The 23671-nt window shown below is 36.4% G+C and overlaps 1 protein-coding gene across 5 annotated transcripts in view; it reads left to right on the top strand.

Annotated features, from left to right (window-relative positions):
* The window catches only part of PARG (poly(ADP-ribose) glycohydrolase), a 120365-nt gene that overhangs the window by 73349 nt on the left and 23345 nt on the right, over window positions 1-23671 (top strand). For all 5 annotated transcript variants that reach the window (XR_003797008.1, XM_029245107.1, XM_029245108.1 and 2 more), the window contains 4 exons: window positions 1337-1412; window positions 6940-7087; window positions 17836-17914; window positions 19332-19440. Coding sequence is in view for 4 of the 5 variants with exons in the window: in XM_029245107.1 (XP_029100940.1) it covers window positions 1337-1412; window positions 6940-7087; window positions 17836-17914; window positions 19332-19440 (412 nt within the window). In the remaining variant the exon portion in view is untranslated. The remainder of the gene's footprint in view (window positions 1-1336; window positions 1413-6939; window positions 7088-17835; window positions 17915-19331; window positions 19441-23671) is intronic.

Here is a 23671-nt window from a genome sequence, read left to right as displayed (position 1 = left end):
TTTTATGGCTTGTTTCAGGTAAGAAGGCGGAGAGGGGGAGGAGGTCAGAGTGACCTTTCTGCTTCTGCCATTTTCTCAAACTTCTTCAGCTTAAAATATTCACTATGCCAAGATGCCAAATTTGGGGGTGGTTTATCAGAACCCCATAAACACCTCAGTGACCATGGTTTATGAAAAGGAAAGAAAATAATTGTGACTTACAGGTACTAGACTTACCTATCAATTTTATTAATATAAAAATACCATAGATCAGGATTTCTGTAGCATGTATTTTCATCAAGACACCCCACACACATATACGGTTTCCAAACTAGTGAAAATAGAGCCCCTCTGAGAATCATATATAATTTTTTGTAAAATTTTTCTATATTTTTCCTTAGGTTGCCAACTCTAGCATAATAATAAAATTTCATAGATCTTAATTTTTAAAAATATTTTTAGAAGTTTTTCAACTTTTAAAGAGGAGAAACTTAAACTGGTACAGCCACTATGGAAAACAGTATGGAGGTTTCTCAAAAAACTGAAAATAGAACGACCATATGACCCAGTAATTCCACTCCTGGGCATATATCCGAAAAATAATTCGAAAAGATACATGCACCCCAATGTTCTTAGCAGCATTATTTATAGTTGCCAAGATATGGAAGCAACCTAAGTGTCCATCAGCAGATGAATGGATAAAGAAGATGTGGTATATATGTACAGTGGAATACTACTCAGCCATAAAAAAGAACAAAATTTTGCCATTTACATCAACATGGATGGACTGGGAGGGCATTATGCTAAGTGAAAGAAGTCAGAGAAAGACTGTATGATATCACTTACATGTGGAATCTAAAAAGTACAACAAACTACTGGGTATAACAAGAAGGATACTCACAGATACAGGGAACAAAGGAGTGGTTACCGGTGGTGGTGGGTGTGGAGCAGTGGGAGGTACACACTGTTGGGTGTTATATAGGCTCAAGGATGTATTGTACAACATGGGGAATGTAGCCCATATTTTGTAATAACTGTAAATGGAAAGTAACCTTTAAAAATTGTATAAAAAATATTTTTAAAAAAGAGGAGAAACTGATATTTTGTAGGGGCAAAACAATTTTCTAAACAGTATGTTGTCCCATTTTAATTTAAATATGTGTATTTATATATTTGAATAAGAAAATTTGGGGAGACTATCCCAAGAATGTTGAGTAAATAAGCATCTGTTTCTGACTTTTGAGATTTGGAATAGTTTCAATTTTTCTTTTATAGTTAATCTGTATTTTCAGACTTTTCTGTAGTGAAATACTTACCATTAAAAAAATAAATAAGGAAATATCTTTTTAAATCCTAGATGTGAAAAACTCCTGACTCGATTGCATGTCACTTACGAAGGAACCATAGAAGGAAATGGTCAAGGCATGCTACAGGTAGGAGAATTACAGCAGTGGGGGCATGGGGGGAAGGGACGACTGTCTCTTGTCAAGCTTCCGACAGCAAAGGAAATATGAAAAGCTGTTTATTTATCTTCTAAGCTGATGTAATGCAATGAAGCATAATAGCAGAATGGAGAAAAACACCAAACAGATCACCTTGACAGCCTTGGTAATACTTTTATCTGCCGATATACGTTCTCTGTTTCGTACGTGTGCCTCTTTAAAAAGACTTTGACAGAAAATCCAAGATCTGGACAACATCAGGCCTCTTGGTTCAGATATAGCTTGTAGATTGACAGTGGAGGAAGTTCCCAGGGTATGGTCTTGACAAGCTGTCACCAGGCAGTTTTGTTCTCTTTCTTTAAAGGCTCTTGCTCTGCCCTAAAAAATGACCGGCTTGAGATGTTTTTCTGTCACCAACTTTGTTTGGGTCTAGGAGGCAGACATCTAAAACGGATTGATAAGAAAGTCCTCTCTCCATGTGTAATAGTTTTAGGCACATGAGCCAGATATACTTGCCATCTCTTCCCTGTCTTAGAGCAAGTAATTTTGTCCATCTGTCAATCTTTGTTATTAATCTATGTTCCTGCCATTATGTAAAAAAAAGTATTTTGGAAAAAGGAGTCAACAAATAAAACACTGTATCTAGCTTTAACTTGTTGTAACACCTAACCTGAACATGTGCTTTCCTTTTGCTTTATAGTGATCTTTTAAAAAAATCACTAATCAGAGACGAAATGTTAGTGTTTTGTGTTCTTATTTAGAAGAGCATTGTAATCCTAATTTTCTTTGAAAGAAGCTTGTACACCATCTTGTTTATACTGAGACTAGCTGATTTTTTTCTTAGATCATTATTAAATGCTTATATAGGGTCAGAAGTTAAAGCAGTTGCCTGATAATGGACTATTTGTGTAATTAACTTAATTTTTATTATAAAATGACCAGACTGATTTGCATTTGGCTACTTATTATATACGTATGCTCTAAGTGCCTACATTTGTTTTAGAATGGCCTTTTATTTAGACATATTTGTATTTAAAATTTTCAAAGAGGCAAACCGTGTTTTGTTTTAAATCACCTCCCAGTGATTAAAATTATAGACAAAAATAATTAGGATAACTGAATTAATATTTGTCCTGTACTTAATTTTTTTAATATTTATATTTAATAAGTCTTTTTTCTTCTATTTAAAACAATAACTTTGAAATAAGACTAAAATTTGTTTCGAATGACTATCACTCTTTCCCCCACATTTCCATCTTGACAAGGTTCTTTCCTACAGTAACATCTTGGATTAACTGAGGGAAGCTTAATACACATGAAATAAACAAAGCTACTGGTGGTTAGCACCGCAGGAATGCTGACCTTTCATTACAGTACGATTCAGCAAGGAGTTATTCAACAACATTCAAGGTTGAGATTCTCCCCACTTCCCTGGAATGTATTATAGATGAAATGTGAAACCTCAGTAGATTAAAAGAATACCATAAAGGCTTCTATTTATTTTCTCCCTACCCATGCCATGTATCCCCAGGAGATCAGGGAATATTGTATTGCAGTGCTCCAAATCTCCTTGTGTAGCATATAAATTACATTATGCTGAGTGGCAACAACAACAAAACCTCTCTAAGGAGTGTTATCATTTCTCTCTTTTCATCAAGTTATAATTCAGAACTGAGTAAGCTGAACAGGTAGCTTTAAAGTAAAGTGAGTTAGAAAATGGCTAAAAATAAGGAAGCACTCATATGCTTGTTTTCATGTACTGGAACAGATTTCTTACCTGCAATAGAGAGCCTTTTATTAAGAACTTTTTTAAGTAGTAGAAACTGATTTTCTAAAAGACCCCTGCTTTCAGAGGCATATTGAGTTTAGTGTATTTGTTTCTGTGCATACCTTTTAAGTAATAAGTGTTGGCCTTTTATTCAAAGAATGAACAGTAGCATGCACATTGAATATATTTCATTTATCATTTCCAAGTAGTACATAGATTGGATAGAGCTTATCTTTTAAATTTAGTTATGTATCTTGTTCCAGTAACAATTAAGTTTAGCTGATCTCAGGCCTTTGTTTCTCATTTGTATTCCGAATACCATGATACTTAGCAGTCTCTCAGTTTTCAAGAGCTGTCCATTTTATTTCCTTGCTGGGTCTCACTTCTTTCCCCACTGACCTATTTGAGGCCCTAGTAGTGCTTGTCTAAACTATTCAGTATTTACCTAGCCAGCCTTTCTGCTTTTACTTTTCCAGTTCATTCTTTAAACTTTAGTCTGAATTATCTTCCTAAAACACAGATACATTTGTTACTTTTCTTCTTAGAATCTTTCCCAGAATCCTAAGAATTAAGTAAAAATTTCTTGGACCCCAGACCAGCTCATTACCAACTTTAACTCTCCACATACTGTACACTGCAGACAGGCATGAGGAATCTGCTTACCACTCTCCTCATACAGCTCTTTACATTGGTTTTTCCTGTGTCCTTTTGCAGCTATTCCCTTAGCCTGATTGTCAGCAAAATCTCAATTGAATACGCCACATCCTTTTGTAACGCTCCTGTATCCTCCCCATGCGCCAATTTTAGTTAATTGTATTATCTGAAAAGTATCAAATACATCCTAATAGGTTCTTTAATAATCATCTTATCATTCTACTTATGTGCCTCACTCCCATCTAGACTGTAAATGCTATGAAACCAGGAACCACATCTTATTCATCTTTGTATTCCATGGTTCACAGCATAATAGTTCATCAATACTTGTTTAATTGAACAATTTAAGCTATAAATCACCCAGTGTATAAAGACTTCATATGTAGTAGGTAACTATTTCTAATCAGTGGACTAGTTTAACCAAAATTATTTTTCTATATAAGCTAAAGTTTTAGTGTTGATTTATTATGCCAGAATATAAACCCAACTGATTCACTTCGGTAACTCATTTCAAGAACTTGTCCAGTCATATTTTTCAGTATTTTCTAAGTTCTTCTGTAGTGAAAGAAGACTACTTTATCTTCTATTAATTTCTCTCTTTTCACATATAATATTTTTACGTGTCAGAAGATTCATATTCTTGTTTTACTCTTTTGTAAAACAGGCTTCACATTACTATTTCTTATAATTGCTTTAGAGATCACAAACAAGTTTTACGAAATCTCATACTTGACAATAGTCTGAAAGTATATGTGAAATAATAGGAAATATATATATTAGTCTCTATAACCTGTTCTTGTCACAGAGCTTCTAAAACCCTTGTAATCTCCTGAGTGGTAAGAGCACTAGGAGCATCTTTTGTTCTAATATTTGGTCTTTGACCCCAATTCCTGACTCAGCTCCTAAACCCCTTGGAATTTCCTGAGTGATAGACATGTCTTTTGTTCTAATGATGCAGCTCTTGGTGGGCTCCTGGGTAGCTTCAGGATGGGGATGGTCACCAGAAAGACTAAGCCATGATTAGAAGTTTGGAACTTTCTGCCCCACCTTCCATCCTCTTGGAAAGGGGGAGAGGGACTGGAGACTCAGTTAATGATCGGTCATGAGAATGTGATGAAGCTTCCATAAAAATTTCAGAAGTACAGGATTTGGAGAGCTTTGGGGTTGGTGAACATGCGGAGGTGCTGGGAGATGACTTGCTTGGAAAGGGCGTAGAAGCTCTGTGCCCCTTCCCACATACCTTGCTCCGTGTGTCTCTACATCTGGCTGTTCATCTGTATCCTTTATTACATCCTTTTTAATAAATCAGTAAATGTAAGTAAGTGTTACCCTGAATTCTGTGAGCTGGTCTAGCAAATCATCAAGCCCCGGGTGGGGTCATGGGAACCCCAATTTATAGCTGGTCAACTAGAAGTACAGGTGACAACCTGGGACTTGAGATTGTCATCTGAACTGGGGCAGTCTTGTAGGACTGAATCCTTAGCCTGTGGGATTTTTCACTAACTCCAGGTAGACAGTGTCAGAACTGAACTGGATTGTAGGACACCTAGCCGGTATTGCAGAATTGCTTGATGTGTGGAAAATCCACACATCTTGTGTCAGAAGTGTCGAGAGTGTGGCAGCAGTGTGAGAGTAAAGAAGAGACACAGGATTGTGTTTTTCCTAAATAGTATAGAAGCCTCTCTTACATTACTTACTAAATTCTGGTAGGGGGCAGGAGGGGTTGTGTATGACTGTATGTGTACACAAGTTGTGTGTATGTGTGTAATCTAACTCCCCAAATAGAAAAATCTAAGACAAAGTCAGAAACTATTTCTTACATATTGCCCCATAGAGCCTAGCATACCGTTGGACACATTGGAGTGCATAGTAAGTTTAAGACAAACAAATAATTCTGGCAAGTTGAGTTTACTTTCTCTTGAGGATTGTGTAACTCACCTTTATCAATAGGAGCTTGGGGATGCCATCATAGTACTCCATAGAAAACTTACATATGGTTTTAAACTAAATTGGAAATATTAATTTATTTAATTTTTGTTGTTAAACTAGATTTTTTTTTGTCTTCATTTTTCTTCCCCTTAGGTGTATTTTTCTTAAAAAGTTTGTAATGTTTTTGCAGTTTGGGGTTTGCAGTTGAATTTAGAAGGAAGAAATTTTCATCCCTTTATTCTTTCACAAAAGAAAAAAGTTACCAAAAAGGTTAAATCTTAAACTTTTCAAACCTTTAAGGACAAGTGTTTGATTTCCATATAATATAAGAAAGGTACAGGCTATATAGTTTGGAGATACCATGTGTTCGTTTCCAGACCATTGCAAAAAAGTGAGTCACATGAATTTTTTTGGTTTCCCAGTGCATATAAAAGTTACGTTTATACTATACTGTAGTCTTTTAGGTGTCCAGTAGCATTATGTCTAAGAAAATGTGCATGCCTTAATTAAAAAGTACTTTATTGCTAAAAAAAATGCCAACCATCATCTGAGCCTTCAGGTCATAACTTTTTTTGCTGGTGGAGGGTTTGAAATATCGCAAGAATTACCAAAATATGACACAGAGACACAAAGTGAGAAAATGTTATTGGAAAAATGGCACCAATAGCCTTGCTAGATGCAGGGTTGCCATTAACATTGCAATATCTGTGAAGTGCAATAAAGCAAAGTGCAATAAAATGAGGTATGCCTGTATAATTATATTAAAGTCATATGAAGTACATAAATGGAAATTGAGTAGAGAGTGGTGGAGAAGTGATCTTGAAACCTTTCCAGATAAAAACCTCCCTTGATTTGTGGCCCTTGGAGCACAGGTAAAGTTTATAAACAAGAGTCCATATAATTACACTGAGGCTTTTGCCTAAAAGCTCTATTTTCCATGTTCCTTCTAACATTTTGGAATCCAAAGAAATATTCAGAGATGTTAACTGCAGTGAGGTGGAAAGGGTGCAGTCAACCACAATCTGTTCTCCCTGGGAAGATTACTAATTTGGGGATTGATTTATGTGGGAAAGGAAAGGAAGATCAGAGCTTAGAGGGAGTATACTTCTTTATCATGTATGTAGGTATTTTAAATTGTCATTTAACATGCCACATTTTCCCAAATAGGTGGATTTTGCAAACCGTTTTGTTGGAGGTGGTGTAACCAGTGCAGGACTTGTACAAGAAGAAATCCGCTTTTTAATCAACCCTGAGTTGATTGTTTCACGGCTCTTCACTGAGGTGCTGGATCACAATGAATGTCTTATCATCACAGGTTAGTTTTGAGAAGTCTGGACAATGGGGTAGTGTTCCCCATCTGTGATAATCTATCATGAAGATGAGAGGCACTCAGTAGCTTTTCTCTACCGTGGGCATTAGTCCCAATATTTTAATTCATTAATTTATACTTGTTCTTATTAAATTGTTACAGTTTCATTTTCATAATCTTGAGTAAGACATTTTATCCCCACTTTTCTTTCTTCATATCTTTATCTGAGGAACAAGGGTAAAAATGATTAAACTACTCTCCAGTTTGAAATTTTATGATATGGTGTCCTTAAAAAGAAGATAGTGATATGTCTTTGAGCATGTATCCTATTATTGTTCTTCCATTATATTTCCAAAGTGATTTGTTGTACTTCAGTATGAACACACTATGTAAGTATAAAAAACAGTTACAGTGTTTGGAGAGAGTCAGTACAACAGTGAGCTTTATAGAAGGGAAATAAATCAGTAGCCTTATGTTTATTCTAATTTCTAATCCTAAGAGAAAAAGTGTGATTATCATAGTGCCTCTCTTTGATTTAAGTTATTATGGGTGGAGGAGAGAAGGAAACATAGTCAAATTTATACTTTAGGCCTATTAATCAAGATTTACATTTTTTTCCCTTAAGTTTCTTTAGATTGCAATATCACTATGTCACAGTATTTTCTTGTGTATAAGCTACCAAAAAAAATTGATGATTAACTCATAACTCTTAAGAAACTCTTAATCAGCCACTGTAGGGGAAGTTAAGCCTTTTATTCAGGTACCTAAAAGAACATACACCCCCCCCAAAAAAAAAATTCCCTTATAAAAGCCGTAATCAGCCATCAATTGCTGATGTTTTTTCTTTCTGCAAAGGAGGATTTCTTATTTCCTCTTTGAATCTATTGCCGCTTTGAGATTAGTATAGGAGACTAACAGGCTAAGTGTAGGAGAATTTGGTTGATTGTTATTTTCAAAGATTACAATGGGATGAAAACCATCCTCTGTTAGTTTTATCAAATGTATAACTCAACTAATTTATGTCCAAAGAGGTACATGACAGAATTAAGACTGAGACCACACATCTCAGATGCATTTGTAGGCCACCTTCAGGAGAGCATCTAAATTTTGTCCCTTATGTTTTGCTTTCAGGATTCCCTCTTTGTCTTTCAACTGTTTATGATGTGTATAGGTGTGGATCTCTTTAACTTTATCCTGTTTGGGTTCATTGAATGTCTTGAATGTTTAGATGCATTTGGTAAATTTTTGGCCATTATTTCTTGAAGTATTCTTTCTGTCCCTTTCTCTTCTCTCTTTCTGAGACTCCTGTTATGCATGTGTTGGTACATTTGGTGTTGTCCATTGGTCTCTGAAGCTCTGTTCATTTTTCTTCATTCTTTTTGTTTCTCAGACTGGATAATTTCTACTGACCTATTGTCAGGTTCACTGATTCTTCTGTCTGCTCTAATCTGCTTTTTAATACCCTCAGTGAAATTTTTATTCCAGTTATTATGCTTTTCAACTATAGAATTTCTATTTGATTCTTTTTAAAAATAATTTTTATCTCTATTGAGATTCTCTGTTTGTGAGGCATTATTCTCATATTTTCATTTAGTTCTTTAGACATAATTTCCTTTAGTTTTTTTTAATGGATATAAAACAGCTGACTTAAAGTTTCTGTTTAGTAAGTCCACCATCTGGTGGGTTCCTCAGGGTGGGTCAGTTACTAATGAATACTTTTTTTCTCTGAGTATGGACTCTACTTTCTCGTTTCTTTGCATGTCTCAATTTTTTTGTTGAAAACTGGACATTTTAAATGGGGCAACTCTTGAAATCAGATTTTCTCCTTTTCCCAGAGTATGTTTTTGTTGCTGTTTGTTTAGTGACTTTCCTAATCTAGTTCTGTGAAGACTATTCTTTTTCATGTGTAGCCACTAAAGTCTCTGCTTGGTTAGATTAGTAGTTACCTAATGATTGGACAGAGATTTTCTTAAATGCCTAGAGCCAGTAAGTCAGTCTTTGCCAAAGGGCTCTGTGTATATGTTGGGGCTTACCTTCAACACTCCACCAGGCAGTTGACACTTCCTTCCTGCTTACACAGAGCCTCAAGATCAGAGTGAGGGGAGAGGTTAGGACCTTCTCAGGTCTTTCTTGAGCCTGTGTACAGCTATGGGCATGTGTGTAGACGTCTAGATTTCCGAGGATACTTTTCAAAGTCCCGTAAGTACTTCTCATTCCTTAGCTTTTCCTCTGAAGCTTTTTGGTTAGCCTGTTTACCCCAACTGTAATCTAATGCCTCAGGCAGCTACACTGTTAAACAATTGACTGAAATTGTTTTCAACAAACACCCCTGGGAATTAGGCTTTTCACCCTGGACAAAGTCCAGGTCTGGTCAAATAAAGACAGCCTTGTGACTGAGTTCTTCCAGGGAACCACCAGACAGGTCAGATGATTACAGTTCTCTGAGAATGGGGCTTTGAAGGAGCTTCAACCCTTCTCTGCCCCCCCTGGTGGCAACCAGGCTGCTTTGATTATAGGCTGTTGGTTTCTAAGGCTACTACGGAGCTTGGGAAAGTGGAACAGGAACAGGGCAAGTTAAAACACCATACAACTCACTGTGTTTACCAATATTCAGCCAATTTTTCTTTAATAAACACTCCTCAGGCTGCTGCAAGCCTTTGGTTAATTCCCACAGTTCAGAAAAAGATGATTCTTACAAGTTTTGCCAGTGTTCTTATTATTTTTATGGAGGAGACAGTTCTCTGAGATTTTTACTCCATTGTTTTTGTTGATGTGTCCATAACTTTTATAAGTGCTTGTGGATAAAAGGGCTTTCAAGGAGTTATTCCACATCTTTTAGATAACCTTATATTATTTCTTATAATATCCTTTTGATTCTTCTGTTTTGGTGAGATAAGGCAAAAAGTAAAAATTGTTGTTTGAGTTTATATAGGAAGTTAAGAACTTCAGCAAAGGAATTTCTTCTTTGATAGAACTGCAGCTATTTGAAGTTAATAACCTGAAGTATTTCATCCAGAATTCTGAGGTTGTAATCCAAACTGTACTGAAATAGAAAGATAAAACCCTTTTATTCTCAGCATTGTCTCAACTCACATATTGGTTGTCTATCTGCATTTGTTGTTTATTATGTATGCAGATAAGAAGGGTGTAGTTAGAAGTTGTTAGGGGAGAAAAGAGTGTAAGGAATTACAGAACAAAAAAATTAAACTGTCATAAATCCATTGTTGGGCAAATGAATACTTTGAATATTGATCTCAGACTGTTTTAGAGAGCACTGAAGTTCTGGAATGTGACCGTCTCCAGCATTTGGGTGTATCAAATAATACTTTAAAAGAGTTTTAATTTTTAGCAGTTAAGCTAGATTTGAATTGAAGACTGAGAACAAAATATACCATCAATTTTTTTTTTTTTTTTTCGGTACGTGGGCCTCTCACTGCTGTGGCCTCTCCCGTTGCGGAGCACAGGCTGTGGATGTGCAGGCTCAGCGGCCATGGCTCACGGGCTCAGCGGCCATGGCTCACGGGCCCAGCCGCTCCGCGGCATGTGGGATCTTCCCGGACCGGGGCACGAACCCGTGTCCCCTGCATTGGCAGGCGAACTCTCAACCACTGCGCCACCAGGGAAGCCCTCCCATCAATTTTTTAGGATGAATTTACATTCTTGAAATAAAAAAGTTGGTAGAATGCAGGGCATTTTTACTCAAAGCTAATTTGTTTCATTTGTTTCACTTACGTTGTACTAGGGAAGTAGTCCCTTGTCATCTCCCATTAATGTTTCTGTAAATAAAGGATATAATTTCCTTGGGAATAGTAAAAGGAAAACATTAGACTTCTTTTCTTTTTTAAGGATAGTTTGTCCCCAATCTAAAAAAGCATCATCACTCTGGAGTTATATCTGGTCTCTAACTTACCTGCAGCCATTGTAAAATAGATGGAAAATTGCAGATCCATGACTCACCTTCACACCTGTAATTACCTCAGGCTAAGGACACCCGGGGTGACTTTAACTCAGCATTTTTTCCCCATATCCACTTAACTCTATTATAGTGCCTCCTAATTAATATCTGTGATGTGATGTTCCCTTAATGGAAATGGCCATTTCATCATCTATTTGATGTTGGATTTCTGCCATCTCCCTTCTTAGGAGACTCTTAACTATGCACTGCACTCTATCTGCCTGATCAATTCCATTCCTTCAATGATTCAACCAGGCTCAGTGAGCTAATGGCTGTGACTGTGCTGCCTGAATCTGTAGAAGAGTTTGAGAAATTGGAAATAAATTAAATTTATCATCATTGTGGGGCATCTGGTTGGTATCAGACTTTTAAATGAATATGAAACAGGTCATGCAAACAGGCAAATACTTTTATCCAAACAGTGTTATCCTTCTACTTGCTGTGATCCTCCCTGGAGCAGGCATGAGTTAAAACCTTTCAGTAAGTATAGATTGAGGAAAAGAATTAAAACTCCAATCTTCCCCTTTTTTCCCCTCTCTTGTGTTCCTTCATAACGTCCAGTAAAAGCTTCAATACTAAAAGGTGTTACTGTGGTGCTGGGAGATTATTTTGTTGTTTCTGTGTGGTGAGAACATAAAGCAGATGCCTAGACATGAAACTTACTGAGCAGAATGTTGACAACATTTAATATAAAACCTGCCCTCTAGTGAATCAAATCGTCCCAAACACCACAGGTCCTTAAATCTTTTGTGAGTGTCAGCAGAACTGATAGAAAAGACAAAAGCAGACACCATTGCTTATAGTACTGGTACCTTTCATAGAGCTAACAACACTAGAGGTGCCCATCACTACAAAAACAGCCCAGTGCTTACTAAATGACACCAGCTCATTGGGAAAGATCCAAATAAAGTTGGAGTTTGCTTTTCTTAATTTTTATTAATCATGGGAATGAAAGGCCAGAGTGTTTTTTTCTGCTGCATAATCACCACTGTTTTAATGATACTAATAAAAGTGGGGTAGATGGTGGTTCTTTTTTTTTTTTACATCTTTATTGGAGTATAATTGCTTTACAATGGTGTGTTAGTTTCTGCTTTATAACAAAGTGAATCAGTTATACATATACATATGTCCCCATATCTCTTCCCTCTTGCATCTCCCTGCCTCCCACCCTCCCTATCCCACCCCTCTAGGTGGTCACAAAGCACGGAGCTGATCTCCCTGTGCTATGCGGCTGCTTCCCACTAGCTATCTATTTTACGTTTGGTAGTGTATATATGTCCATGCCACTCTCTCACTTTGTCACAGCTTACCCTTCCCCCTCCCCATATCCTCAAGTCCATCCTGTAGTAGGTCTGTGTCTTTATTCCTGTCTTACCCCTAGGTTCTTTGTATAAATCTTCTTTCTAATGGCATAACCCATTAGTAAGTAGAATTTCTTTAATCTCCAAATATTTTTTGCTGTGTTCATCATAAACTTTCATTACTAGTAAAAGACAATAAGAATTTTTCTTACTACTGTAAAGTCTAAGAACTCATAAGGTTGTAATGAGCTCTTGAAAAGATTTAAATGGGTTCCTTAAAAGTTTTTAACTTAGGTGAAGGTTTGTCTTTGAGTATGAAGTCTTAAGGCTATACCCCTAGAGAGAGCTATCACAAAGGTCTTTGTCTTCTCTCTTTTGCTGTTATCACTGTTCACCTTTTGCATTTTCAGAAAACTTTATCAGTAAATTTAAATTTAAAGCAAGCTAAGGGCATTTGTTTTTCAGAACAAACAACATAATTTTGAAAGATGTTTACTTAGAAAACTCAGGATTTAATTTTAGAGCAAAAGCATCTGTATGTGCATTTTTGATTTCCCAAACCTGAAGGAAATAAACCTAACCTTGTTTCTGTTAGGAAAAAAGACAAAAACCATCCTAATTTGAAATAGAAGTTGATCATTGATATTTTATATTTTTCAACCACTTTGCAAAAGACAGAAGAGGTGTTTATTTTCATAATTAAGAGATCAGAGTAGGCGCTATTATTGTTATTATTATTAATAATAATAATAAACAGGGAAAATGAGGCTTGTCCACCGCAGGGCAAAAAGCAAAAGAACAGGACTATTCCCGGCTGTCTTTATTCCCAGTCAGGCCAGTAGACCACGTGTCTTTTTAACCCCACATAAATAGAGTCATATATCTTTGGTTTCTCTACTCCCTTACAAAGTTAAGTCTGATGACACCACTACCAGCCTGTGTATGGTATTGAAGGATTTTAAACTCGTCTTATTTGGTTTTCCAAGCTATTCTATGGGGTAAACAATATAAGAATTATTGACAAGCCTAATTTTTAGACATTGAGATGAAGTCCAATGAGATTTGGTTACTTAAGGATTCACTTTGGGTTCCTTGTGACTCTTAATCTCAGTGTGGTGCTCTTTTTGCCATGCCACACTGTCTTTGTAAATGAATTTTTTAATATGTCAATTATATAATACTTAGTCCAGATTAAGTGTTTCTGGACTCATTATTTTAACCTCAGTGTTCTTCCTGTTTCGGTCCTTAATTATGTTTATGCAGCAACTGCTCAACTGCTTCTATATTTTTGCATTACAAGATGCTAATGTAGGCACACATGTTAATAATATATAATCCCTGCCCTTGAGAAGCTGTCAGTCTAGTGAAGGAGTCAGATTATTGAGGTATAATTGACATACAACAAACCATATATATTTAAAGTGTGCAGTTAGGTAAGTTTTGACATATGGCTATGCTCCTGAAGCCATCTTTTTGCCTATGTTTTAATTGGGTTGTTTGCTTTTTTATTCTTGAGTTTGGAAGTGCTTTATATATATTTTAGGTAAGTCTTTTATCAGACATATGAAGTATGTCTTTTCATTATCTTAACAATGACTTTTGAAAAACAGAAGTTTCTAATTTTGAAGTCCAATTTATTAATTTAGGTTTTTGGTTTTTTTGGTTTTTTTGGTTCTTTCTGGTTTGATTACTGTAGCTTTATAATAATTCTTGAAATCAGGCAGCGTGAGTCCTCTAACTTTGTTCTTCTTCAGAGTTGTTTGTTGAATTTTAGAATGAGTTTCTCAATATCTACAAAAAAGGTTGCTGAATTTTAATTAAGATTGTTCTGAATCTATAGATCAATTTGGGAAGATGACTTTTAAAAAAAAATTTATTGAAGTATAGTTGATTTACAATGTTGTATTTCTTCTGTACGGCAAAGTGACTCAATTATACACACACACACACACACACACACACACATATTTTCATATTCTTTTCCATTATGGTTTGTCAGAGGATATTGAATATAGTTCCCTGTGCTATACCATAGGACCTTGTTGTTTATCCATCCTACATATAATAGTTTGCCTAATCCCAAACTCCCATTCCTTCCCTCTCCCACCCTCCCTTCCCCTTGACAACTACAGTCTGTTCTCCATAGAGTCTGTTTCTGTTTTGTAGATATGTTCATTTGTGTCATATTTTAGATTCCACATATACGTGATATCATATGGTATTTGTCTTTCTCTGACTTACTTCACTTAGTATGGTAATCTCTAGGTCCATCCATGTTGCTGCAAATGGCATTATATCATTCTTTTTGATGGCTAAGTAATAGTCCATTATATATATATGGACTATATATACATACCACATCTTCTTTATCCATTCATCTGTCAATGGACATTTTGGTTGTTTTCATGTCTTGGCTATTGTAAATAGTGCTGCTATGAACATAGGGGTGCATACATCGTTTTGAATTATAGTTTTGTCTGGGTATATGCCCAGGAATGGGATTGCTAGATCATATGGCAACTCTATTTTTATTTTTTTGAGGAACTTCCATATTGTTCTCCATAGTGGCTGCACCAATTTACATTCCCACCAACAGTGTTAGAGGGTTCCCTTTTCTCCACACCCTCTGCAGCATTTGTTATTTGTAGACGTTTTAATGATGGCCATTCTGACCATTGTGAGGTGGTACCTCATTGTAGTTTTGATTTGCATTTCTCATAATTAGCACTGTTGAGCATCTTTTCATGTGCCTATTGGCCATCTGTATGTGGGAAAACTTGACTTCTTAACAATATTTAGTCTTTGACACATAAATGAGATATCTTTATGTTTATTTAGGTCTTATTTAATTTCTCAGTCATATTACATACTTTTTATTGTATACTTATTTTACATTTTCTCAGACTTACCTCTAAGTATTTCATATTTTTTGTTATTGTAAATGTAGTTTTAAATTTTCAGTTTTTGACTGCTCGTTGATACTGTGTAGAAATATAATTGATTTGCAGATTGCAATTTAATATGTTAATTGCTCTGCTGATGCTGTATGCAGAGTACTGTGGAGCACAAAGAAGGAACAACCAACTCTACTTACAGTGTCAAGGAAGCCTGACAGAAACAACATTAATTTGTAGTTATTTTCTTGATTTGTAGCAGACTATCTTACCCCAAATACTAGGTGAATTTATGGTAATTAAACTGTAAATTATTTAAAATTTTGAAAAATTATTTTTAAGAAACAGTGTGCTCAGTAATAGACTAGAAACTCTAGTATTGAGTTTAAATCTTTTAAGTTTTTATTATGGAATATTTTAATCATTTATAAAAATAGAATAGTATTTTTCATAGCTTTATTTAATATTTACTTATATTGTATATCTATGTTTATATTTGTTTATGTATGAAAATTTTCATATCTACAGAAAAGTTGCAAGAATAATACAAGGAATTTCCATATAATTTTCACCCAGATTCACCAGTTTACATTTCTGCCCCATGTGCTACATCATTCTTTCTCTATTTTCTTTTCCTGAACTAGGAGTATATTGGAGACATTCTGCCCTTTTACTCCAAATATTTTATTGTATATTTCCTAAGAACTAGGACATTCTCTTACATTAGCACAGCATAGTTAATCAAAATTAGGAAACTTGGGCTTCCCCAGTAGTTGAGAGTCTGCCTGCCGATGCAGGGAACACAGGTTCGTGCCCCGGTCTGGGAGGATCCCACATGCCGCGGAGCAGCTGGGCCCGTGAGCCATGGCCGCTGAGCCTGCGTGTCCGGAGCCTGTGCTTCGCAACGGGAGAGGCCACAACAGCGAGAGGCCCGCATACCGCAAAAAATAAATAAATAAATAATTGGGAAATTTAACATTGATAAAATACTATTAGCTAATCCCTAGTCAATATTCTATCAATTATCTTAATTATATCTTTTGTAGCTTTTCCCCCCACCCAGTCTACAGTCCAATCCAGGATCAGACCTTGAATAGACTTGTCATGTATCCTTTAAACTGGGACAGTTTCTCAAACTTGTGTTTGTTCACCTTGATATTTTTAAAACATTGAAGCCAGTTACTTGGTAGAATATCTCTTTGGGGGGGGGGTTGCCCAGTGTTTTTTCATAACTAGATTCAGTTTATTCATTTTGGTAGGAATCCCACTGAAGTGTATCTTTTGAAGAGAAACGTAGTACCGTAAAATTCACATATAACTTATATGCGTATATAACTTCAGTCAGCCCTTTGAATACACATTTCCATCATCTGTGGGGACCACCTCTGTGGATTCAACCAACTGCAGATTGTCTAGTACTGTAGTATTTACTATTGAAAAAAATCTACAGTGTAAGGGAACCTGTGAAGTTCAAACCCATTTGTTTGAGAGTCAACTGTACTAAAAATATCATTAATCTTAGTTCTCAATGTTGTCTTGTTTCTATTTTTTTTTTAATGTGAAAAGTATAATCTTGCTCAAGTTTTCAGCATTTAATTTTACTGTTTTGTTGATTCTTATCAGGTCAAGTAATTATTGAGTTGACCGTAGGAGTTGGAATGAGCTTATTTACTTAGTTAAATAGAACACTTTTGACACCATCCCTTTTGATATGTTTAGGTCCAGTGAATTAGAAATCTATGTTATATGCCAAGCTTGGTACATCTTCTCATCAGATGAATGTTAATTATGCTTTTTTCCCTCCCTGTCTTCTCAGGCATAATATCCTAGTTTTACAAAGTTCTTTGAGGTACCTTGCCTGTTGATAGGCAAATCCTAAATTTAATTTTATTGACACTTTTCTTAGGGAATGTTTTTATGTAAAATTTATTTTTTCAACAACACAAATAAAAAACCATCTGATCACTGACATTGAAGACAGTGGACTTCTTTTTTTTTTTTTTTGCGGTACGCGGGCCTCTCACTGTTGTGGCCTCTCCCGTTGCGGAGCACAGGCTCCGGACGCGCAGGCTCAGCAGCCATGGCTCACAGGCCCAGCCTCTCCGTGGCATGTGGCATCTTCCCGGACCAGGGCACGAACCCGTGTCCCCTGCATCGGCAGGCAGACTCTCAACCACTGTACCACCAGGGAAGCCCGACAGTGGACTTTTATAAAACACAATCTTTATGTACTCCTCATAAAAGAAATGAGTATGACAGACATTTTGTTTTCTTTGTTGATTGGGACATTCATTCACTGTATGATAATTGCAGTGGCATTTGAAGGCATCATTTTTTTCTTTATGGGAAGTAGTAACAAGTCATTAAGACCAGTGGGGTTTTTTATTTGTTTGTTTCTTAACAGAGACCCTTTAGAAGGTGCAGTTCTTAAGAAATTTTTTTCTGGGGCCAGTGGTGGTGGGATGAATTGGGAGATTGGGATTGACATACATACACTAAGATGTATAAAACAGATAACTAATAAGAACCTGCTGTATAAAAAAAAATAAAATTCAAAAAGAAATTTTTTTCTCAAAAATAATAGTGGCAGGTTATTTGTTTCAGGTACTGAACAGTACAGTGAATACACAGGCTATGCCGAAACATACCGATGGGCCCGGAGCCATGAGGACGGGAGTGAGAGGTGAGTTCATTTCTGACGTTAGCATCTCATGACCAAAAGCTAAGGAATGTGGGTTTGACCCTGGTACAGTCTGTCTCCCATCTGTTCTTATTTCAGAAATATAATTTTCTTTGTAAATTCAATAGTACAGTTTCGTTAGTAGTTAAAACAGTATCACTATCTCCATATACCAAAGGGAACAACAGAGAAAAGCCAAATGTCTAAACCAAGAAGAAGAAAGGCACAGCTCAGCTGCTAATTGTAAGCAGCCAGTGGAGATTAACTTCCAAGGTCGAACTAATTAGAGCTTAAAGCCTTTAAACAGCTTATTTAGTTATCCTTACCTTTTCTGTGAGATCAGGTTAAGTGGCGGAAACCTATGCTGGGACAATTTGCCTGATGCCACAAACAGTTGATAGCAGAACCTATGTTGAATTTTGCTGCTGCAGTCTCCTCGTTCTTATTGAAATATATTTTTACACTTTGACATTTTTGCTTTCCCACTAAGTTGGTTTACCAGAGGTAAATTTTTACAGAAAATGTGTGTGGCCTATGTATGTGTGTTTCAATGCAAAAGAGCCATTGTGGCAGAAAGAATCAGCTATTGCCCATGTAGCCATACAACCTTATCTTTGTAATATCTCAAGTCTAGTCCCTAGTCTCTTTCCCTTTGTTTTGGTTAAAGTATGTGGTTGCAACAATTATCTATGTGAATGTTTAATTCCTGATAATTATTTAGACTAACATGAAGGTTTCTGTGGGTATTCTTCAGTGTGAAAAGTTGACTGCCATATCAGTATATGCATGTTTATAAAGAGATGAAATATTTGGAATTTCACATTTCTAGAATCACCATCTCAGCCAGTTTTTCCTGTCTCCTTGGGCAAATTGTTATCATCTGCTTTGATTTCTTTGCCTTTTTAAAAATAGTTTTGCCCAGTCAGCAACTGAGCACAGTAGGTAGTTATTACACATTTTTTACAGAACTTGACTTCTTGGGATTCGTTCTTGGACAATAAATGGTGATGTTACAAACTCAATACTTAGAGCAGTTCTTTCAGAACAAAGGAGGAATGAGCTCTTGTTGAGATACAAACGCCATGTCTTTAGTATTGGAGGAAAACAAAGAACTAAATTCCTTTCGTTTGCCCCCAAAATCTTTTAACCTGGAAGACTCATTGTTAATGATGTGTCTGTTTATAATACGTACTATTTTTTCATTTTACTGTTTAATGCCTGGCAGTCCACAATATGTATCCCTTGGAATTTAAAAATAAAATGGTGTTTTTCTACCCTCCTGATTTGCTGAGATATATACCCACTGGTTTGTTTGTAATGTATTAACCCTGCCAAAGTCTCAGAAACCTGACCCTTGTGAGGGTTTTATTTATGAGTGCCTTTCCCCATTCCTCATTTTCCCCCATCTGTCCTGCCCCAGGGACGACTGGCAGCGGCGCGGCACAGAAATCGTCGCCATCGATGCCCTTCACTTCAGACGCTACCTCGACCAGTTTGTGCCTGAGAAAATCAGACGCGAGCTTAACAAGGCCAGTAACCTTATTTCTTAGTTCATCTGGCAGCTGTCATCTATTTACTGCCATTTTATTAATGCTGAAATTAATGTTTTCTGGTAATTCTTGCAGTGTCAGTACGTCTGCCCACAGCTCTCCTGATTTAATGTGTCTGTCAGCTTGTACAGGATGTACTTTCCATTTCGTAATTGTTTGATTACTGATGCCAGATAGACTGTTGCTTGATATTAGGCCCCACACATGCATTTATCTCATCAAGTACATTTAGTTGCTTTGGAACATTATCATTGTAAAACCATATAGAAATGAATGAACCCTGAAAATTTTTATCAGACCTGCCCAATGACATTTTTCTCTACAAGGTGTGCTTATCAGGATTAAAACAGATAAACCATGAAAGTCAAGTCACTGTTGTTCTCATATAGGTAAGACTGACATATAAATTATTTATTTATTTGGTAATTTGACATATTTATGATGGAATCTGTGGTTTTCTGTGCTACTTAGTTTTGTCTCCTATAGTCATTTTCTTTTTTTTTTCATTGTGTTACAGAAATAGAAAAATGAGCCAGACCTATTGTTAAATTTTTACTACTGTTAACCATAGTAAATAAACTGTCATAGAGTAGTATTCTAAGTCTATTCTCTAGATAGATAGGGCCTTACCAAAACAGTTGATGTCTTCTTTAGTTCCTCAAATTACTCTCACAGCCAAGAAGACTGACCCAGTTCTGAAAACCATTGTTTAACTTCCATGAGTAGGATTTGGTCATGAAGTTCATTATTAAGATAATGAGGTTGTGGTTTTGCATGACTACCCATGTGCCAATCCCTACACAGACTTCTGGGAATGACAGACTAGGTGTACCATTGCAGGCAGACTGGGACTGCCCTGGGATTGGCATGTGTGGTGTTCAGTATATCACCTTCACATCTTTTCCCTGGGTCTTACCACAGGAACGGCCTCTCTGTGGTGCTCTGCTTATCCCAGCTCAACCGCCTTGCCTCTCATATTGTTAGTAAAATAACCAAATAATCCAGAAAGACTTTAGTACACTTAAAACTTAGTAGATATTTCAAATATAATTACATTTATTATCATATTCTAATGTACTCAAGAATCTAATTTACTGTTAAACATGTTTTTTTAATATATAATTTATTAGGTTATTTTAATGTTTGAAGTTCTCAAAGGAATCTCATAAAAGTTTGAAGAATAAATGCACTATTTTCCAAAGTTCAACTTACACACAGATTCCATTTTTCTTTTAAGTAATTTCTCATAAAAACTATCCAAAAAGACTATTCTTTGATATATCAACAGATATAATTTCTCTTTCACCTGATATTACTGAGGAATATCTTTTATTATATTAGGTACCTTTTAATTGTGAGCTTGCATTCGCTGTTCTAAACTCTTGCCTTAAAGCAATTGTCTCCAAGCACATGATGTTTTTATTACACAGCATATCAAGTAGAATAAGAAGATTTATATTTAGCTTTTCATCAGATGTGTATGTGAATTTGTCACATGGTCATTGATACTAGAAGACATTTATATAAGCAGTAGGTATGGGTCCCCCCCAGCCCGCCCACAATTCATATGTTGAAGCCCTTACCCCAGTAGGTCAGAATGTATAGAGATGTGATTAAGTTAAAATGATGCCAGGGAGCGCCCTAATCCAATCTAACTAGTATCCTAATAAAAAGAGGAGATTAGGGCATACAAAAAAAAATCAGGGGTGCATACCCACAGAATAAAGATCATGTGAGGGCACAGCATGAAAATGACCATCTGCAAGCCAAGGAGAGGTCTCAAATGAAATCAAACATGCTGACACCTTGATCTTCTAGTCTCCAAAACTGTGAGAAAATTAATGTCTATTATTTAAGTCACTCAGTCCATGGTATTTGTTATGGCAGAGAAAAACATGAAAAGTTTGGAGAGAAGCATATGAAAAGTAAATGTATTTAACCATTATCGTACATTAACACACATTTAAAGGCTCCCTTTTTTTAACATTTTAAAATATTTATTTATTTTTGGCTGCGTTGGGTCTTTGTTGCTGCACGTGGGCTATCTCTAGTTGCAGCAAGCAGGGGCTACTCTTTGTTGCAGTGCGTGGGCTTCTCATTGCAGTGGCTTCTCTTGTTGCAGAGCATGGGCTTTAGGCGCATGGGCTTCAGTAGTTGCGGCACGTGGGCTCAGTAGTTGTGGCTTGCAGGCTCTAGAGCACAGGCTCAGTAGTTGTGGCTTGCAGGCTCTAGAGCGCAGGCTCAGTAGTTGTGGCACACGAGCTTAGTTGCTCTGCAGCATGTGGGATCTTCCTGGACCGTGTCGCCTGCGTTGGCAGGCAGATTCTTAACCACTGTGCCACTAGGGAAGTCTTTTTTTCCATGATAACATTTATATTCCCACAAATACTTTTCTGGAGGAGCTAGATCATTCACTTTTAGAAATCATCTATAAATATGATCTTTTTAAAAGATAACACTGGACATAAGTAAATCTTCTCTTTTTAAATTGCCCACGGCTAACTGATACTCTCTACATTTACTTGGATAGCACTAACCTTCAGTTTCCCATCCTCAGAGGCACCAGAAGTTTTAAAGATGTGAAGCCTTGGTATATGTGAATAGGTTAAGTTAGGTGTAAGTATTACCAATACTGAAAAACATTTATTTGTACAATATAGAGTCCTTATGAGACATTTTTTTTTTTTTTTTTTTGCGATACGCGGGCCTCTCCCTGCTGTGGCCTCTCCCATTGCGGAGCACAGGCTCCGGACACGCAGGCTCAGCGGCCATGGCTCACGGGCCCAGCCGCTCCGCGGCATGTGGGATCCTCCCGGACTGGGGCACAAACCCGTGTCCCCTGCATCGGCAGGCCGACTCTCAACCACTGCGCCACCAGGGAAGCCCCGAGACATACTTTATAGAAAAAGACTGAGTCTTATAACCTGGCAATAGAAGTTTTATTTCATTCAAGTCAGATTTTTTTTGTTGTTATCACCAACTTTGGAAGGGGATTGTTCTTAAATCAGAGCTTAATTAACACAACTGATCAATACTTGCTGCTGATATTTCTAAGAAGCTCAACATTTGATCATTTATAATCTTTTCTTGAAGTCTGTGTTACTTTTCAGGAGTATTAGTTCAAAATGTATCATTTTTAATGAGTTTTCCCTTAAGTTTCTCAATGTATAGAATCAGGATAACCATAGAGAAACCTAATCTAGTCTTTGATTTCACATATGAGAAATCTAAGGTCTACATGGTGTTTTCATTTTATATTGCATCTTTAAAAAATTTTTATTTATACTTATTTTTTTAAATTTATCTTTGGCTGCGTTGGGTCTTCGTTGCTGTGTGCAGGCTTTTCTGTAGTTGTGGCGAGCGGGGGCTACTCTTTGTTGCAGTGCACGGGCTTCAGTAGTTGTGGCTCGTGGGCTCTAGAGCACAGGCTCAGTAGTTGTGGTGCGTGGGCTTAGTTGCTCTGCGGCATGTGGGGTCTTCCCGGACCAAGGTTCGAACCCGTGTCCCCCTGAATTAGCAGGCGGATTCTTAATCACTGTGCCACCAGGGAGGTCCCTATATTGCATCTTAAAAAGGCAAAATCAATTTACTAATGTTACAATTATTTTAAAGATAAAAAATCATCTATAATTTTACCTTTCAAATAATTGTTTTCATTTTTGTAGGTCTTTCCACATGAATACTAATTTTCATATAAATGTGTGCAAAAGTTACCTATATTGTATTTATCTATTTATCTATAAATTGTATTTTTCATACTTTCTAATGATCTTCATGATGTTTTTTTAAATAAATTTGATTTTTTTAAATCTATCTATCTACCTATTTTTGGCTGCACCACATGGCATGAGGGATCTTAGTTCCCTGACCAGGGATTGAACCAGTGCCCCTTGCAGGAGAAGCACAGAGTCTTAACCATTGGACTGGCAGGGAAATCCCCATAATAATATGTGTAATGGCCACAAAATTGGTTGGATTGATATACTAGGACTTAGCCACTGTTTTTGAACTAATAGGTGGTCCCAAGTTTTTCTCTATTATCTATAATGTAGTAAACATCTTTGTACAGTTGTTATTTAATCAAATAAAAGAAATTTACAAAAGAAGAAATTTATAAAATTACTGTTACTGAATCTAAGTATAATTTTAAGACTCTTAATCAATATTATTTTATTCTCTTCCAAAAGATTCTTAAGGAACTTTTTATGTT

Source organism: Monodon monoceros, unplaced genomic scaffold (genome assembly GCF_005190385.1).
Source record: "Monodon monoceros isolate NGI ecotype Baffin Bay Population unplaced genomic scaffold, NGI_Narwhal_1 Super_Scaffold_4, whole genome shotgun sequence".
Lineage (NCBI taxonomy): Eukaryota > Metazoa > Chordata > Mammalia > Artiodactyla > Monodontidae > Monodon > Monodon monoceros.
The sequence above is the reverse complement of the archived record's forward strand: the minus strand, read 5'-3'. Positions and strand labels throughout refer to the sequence as shown.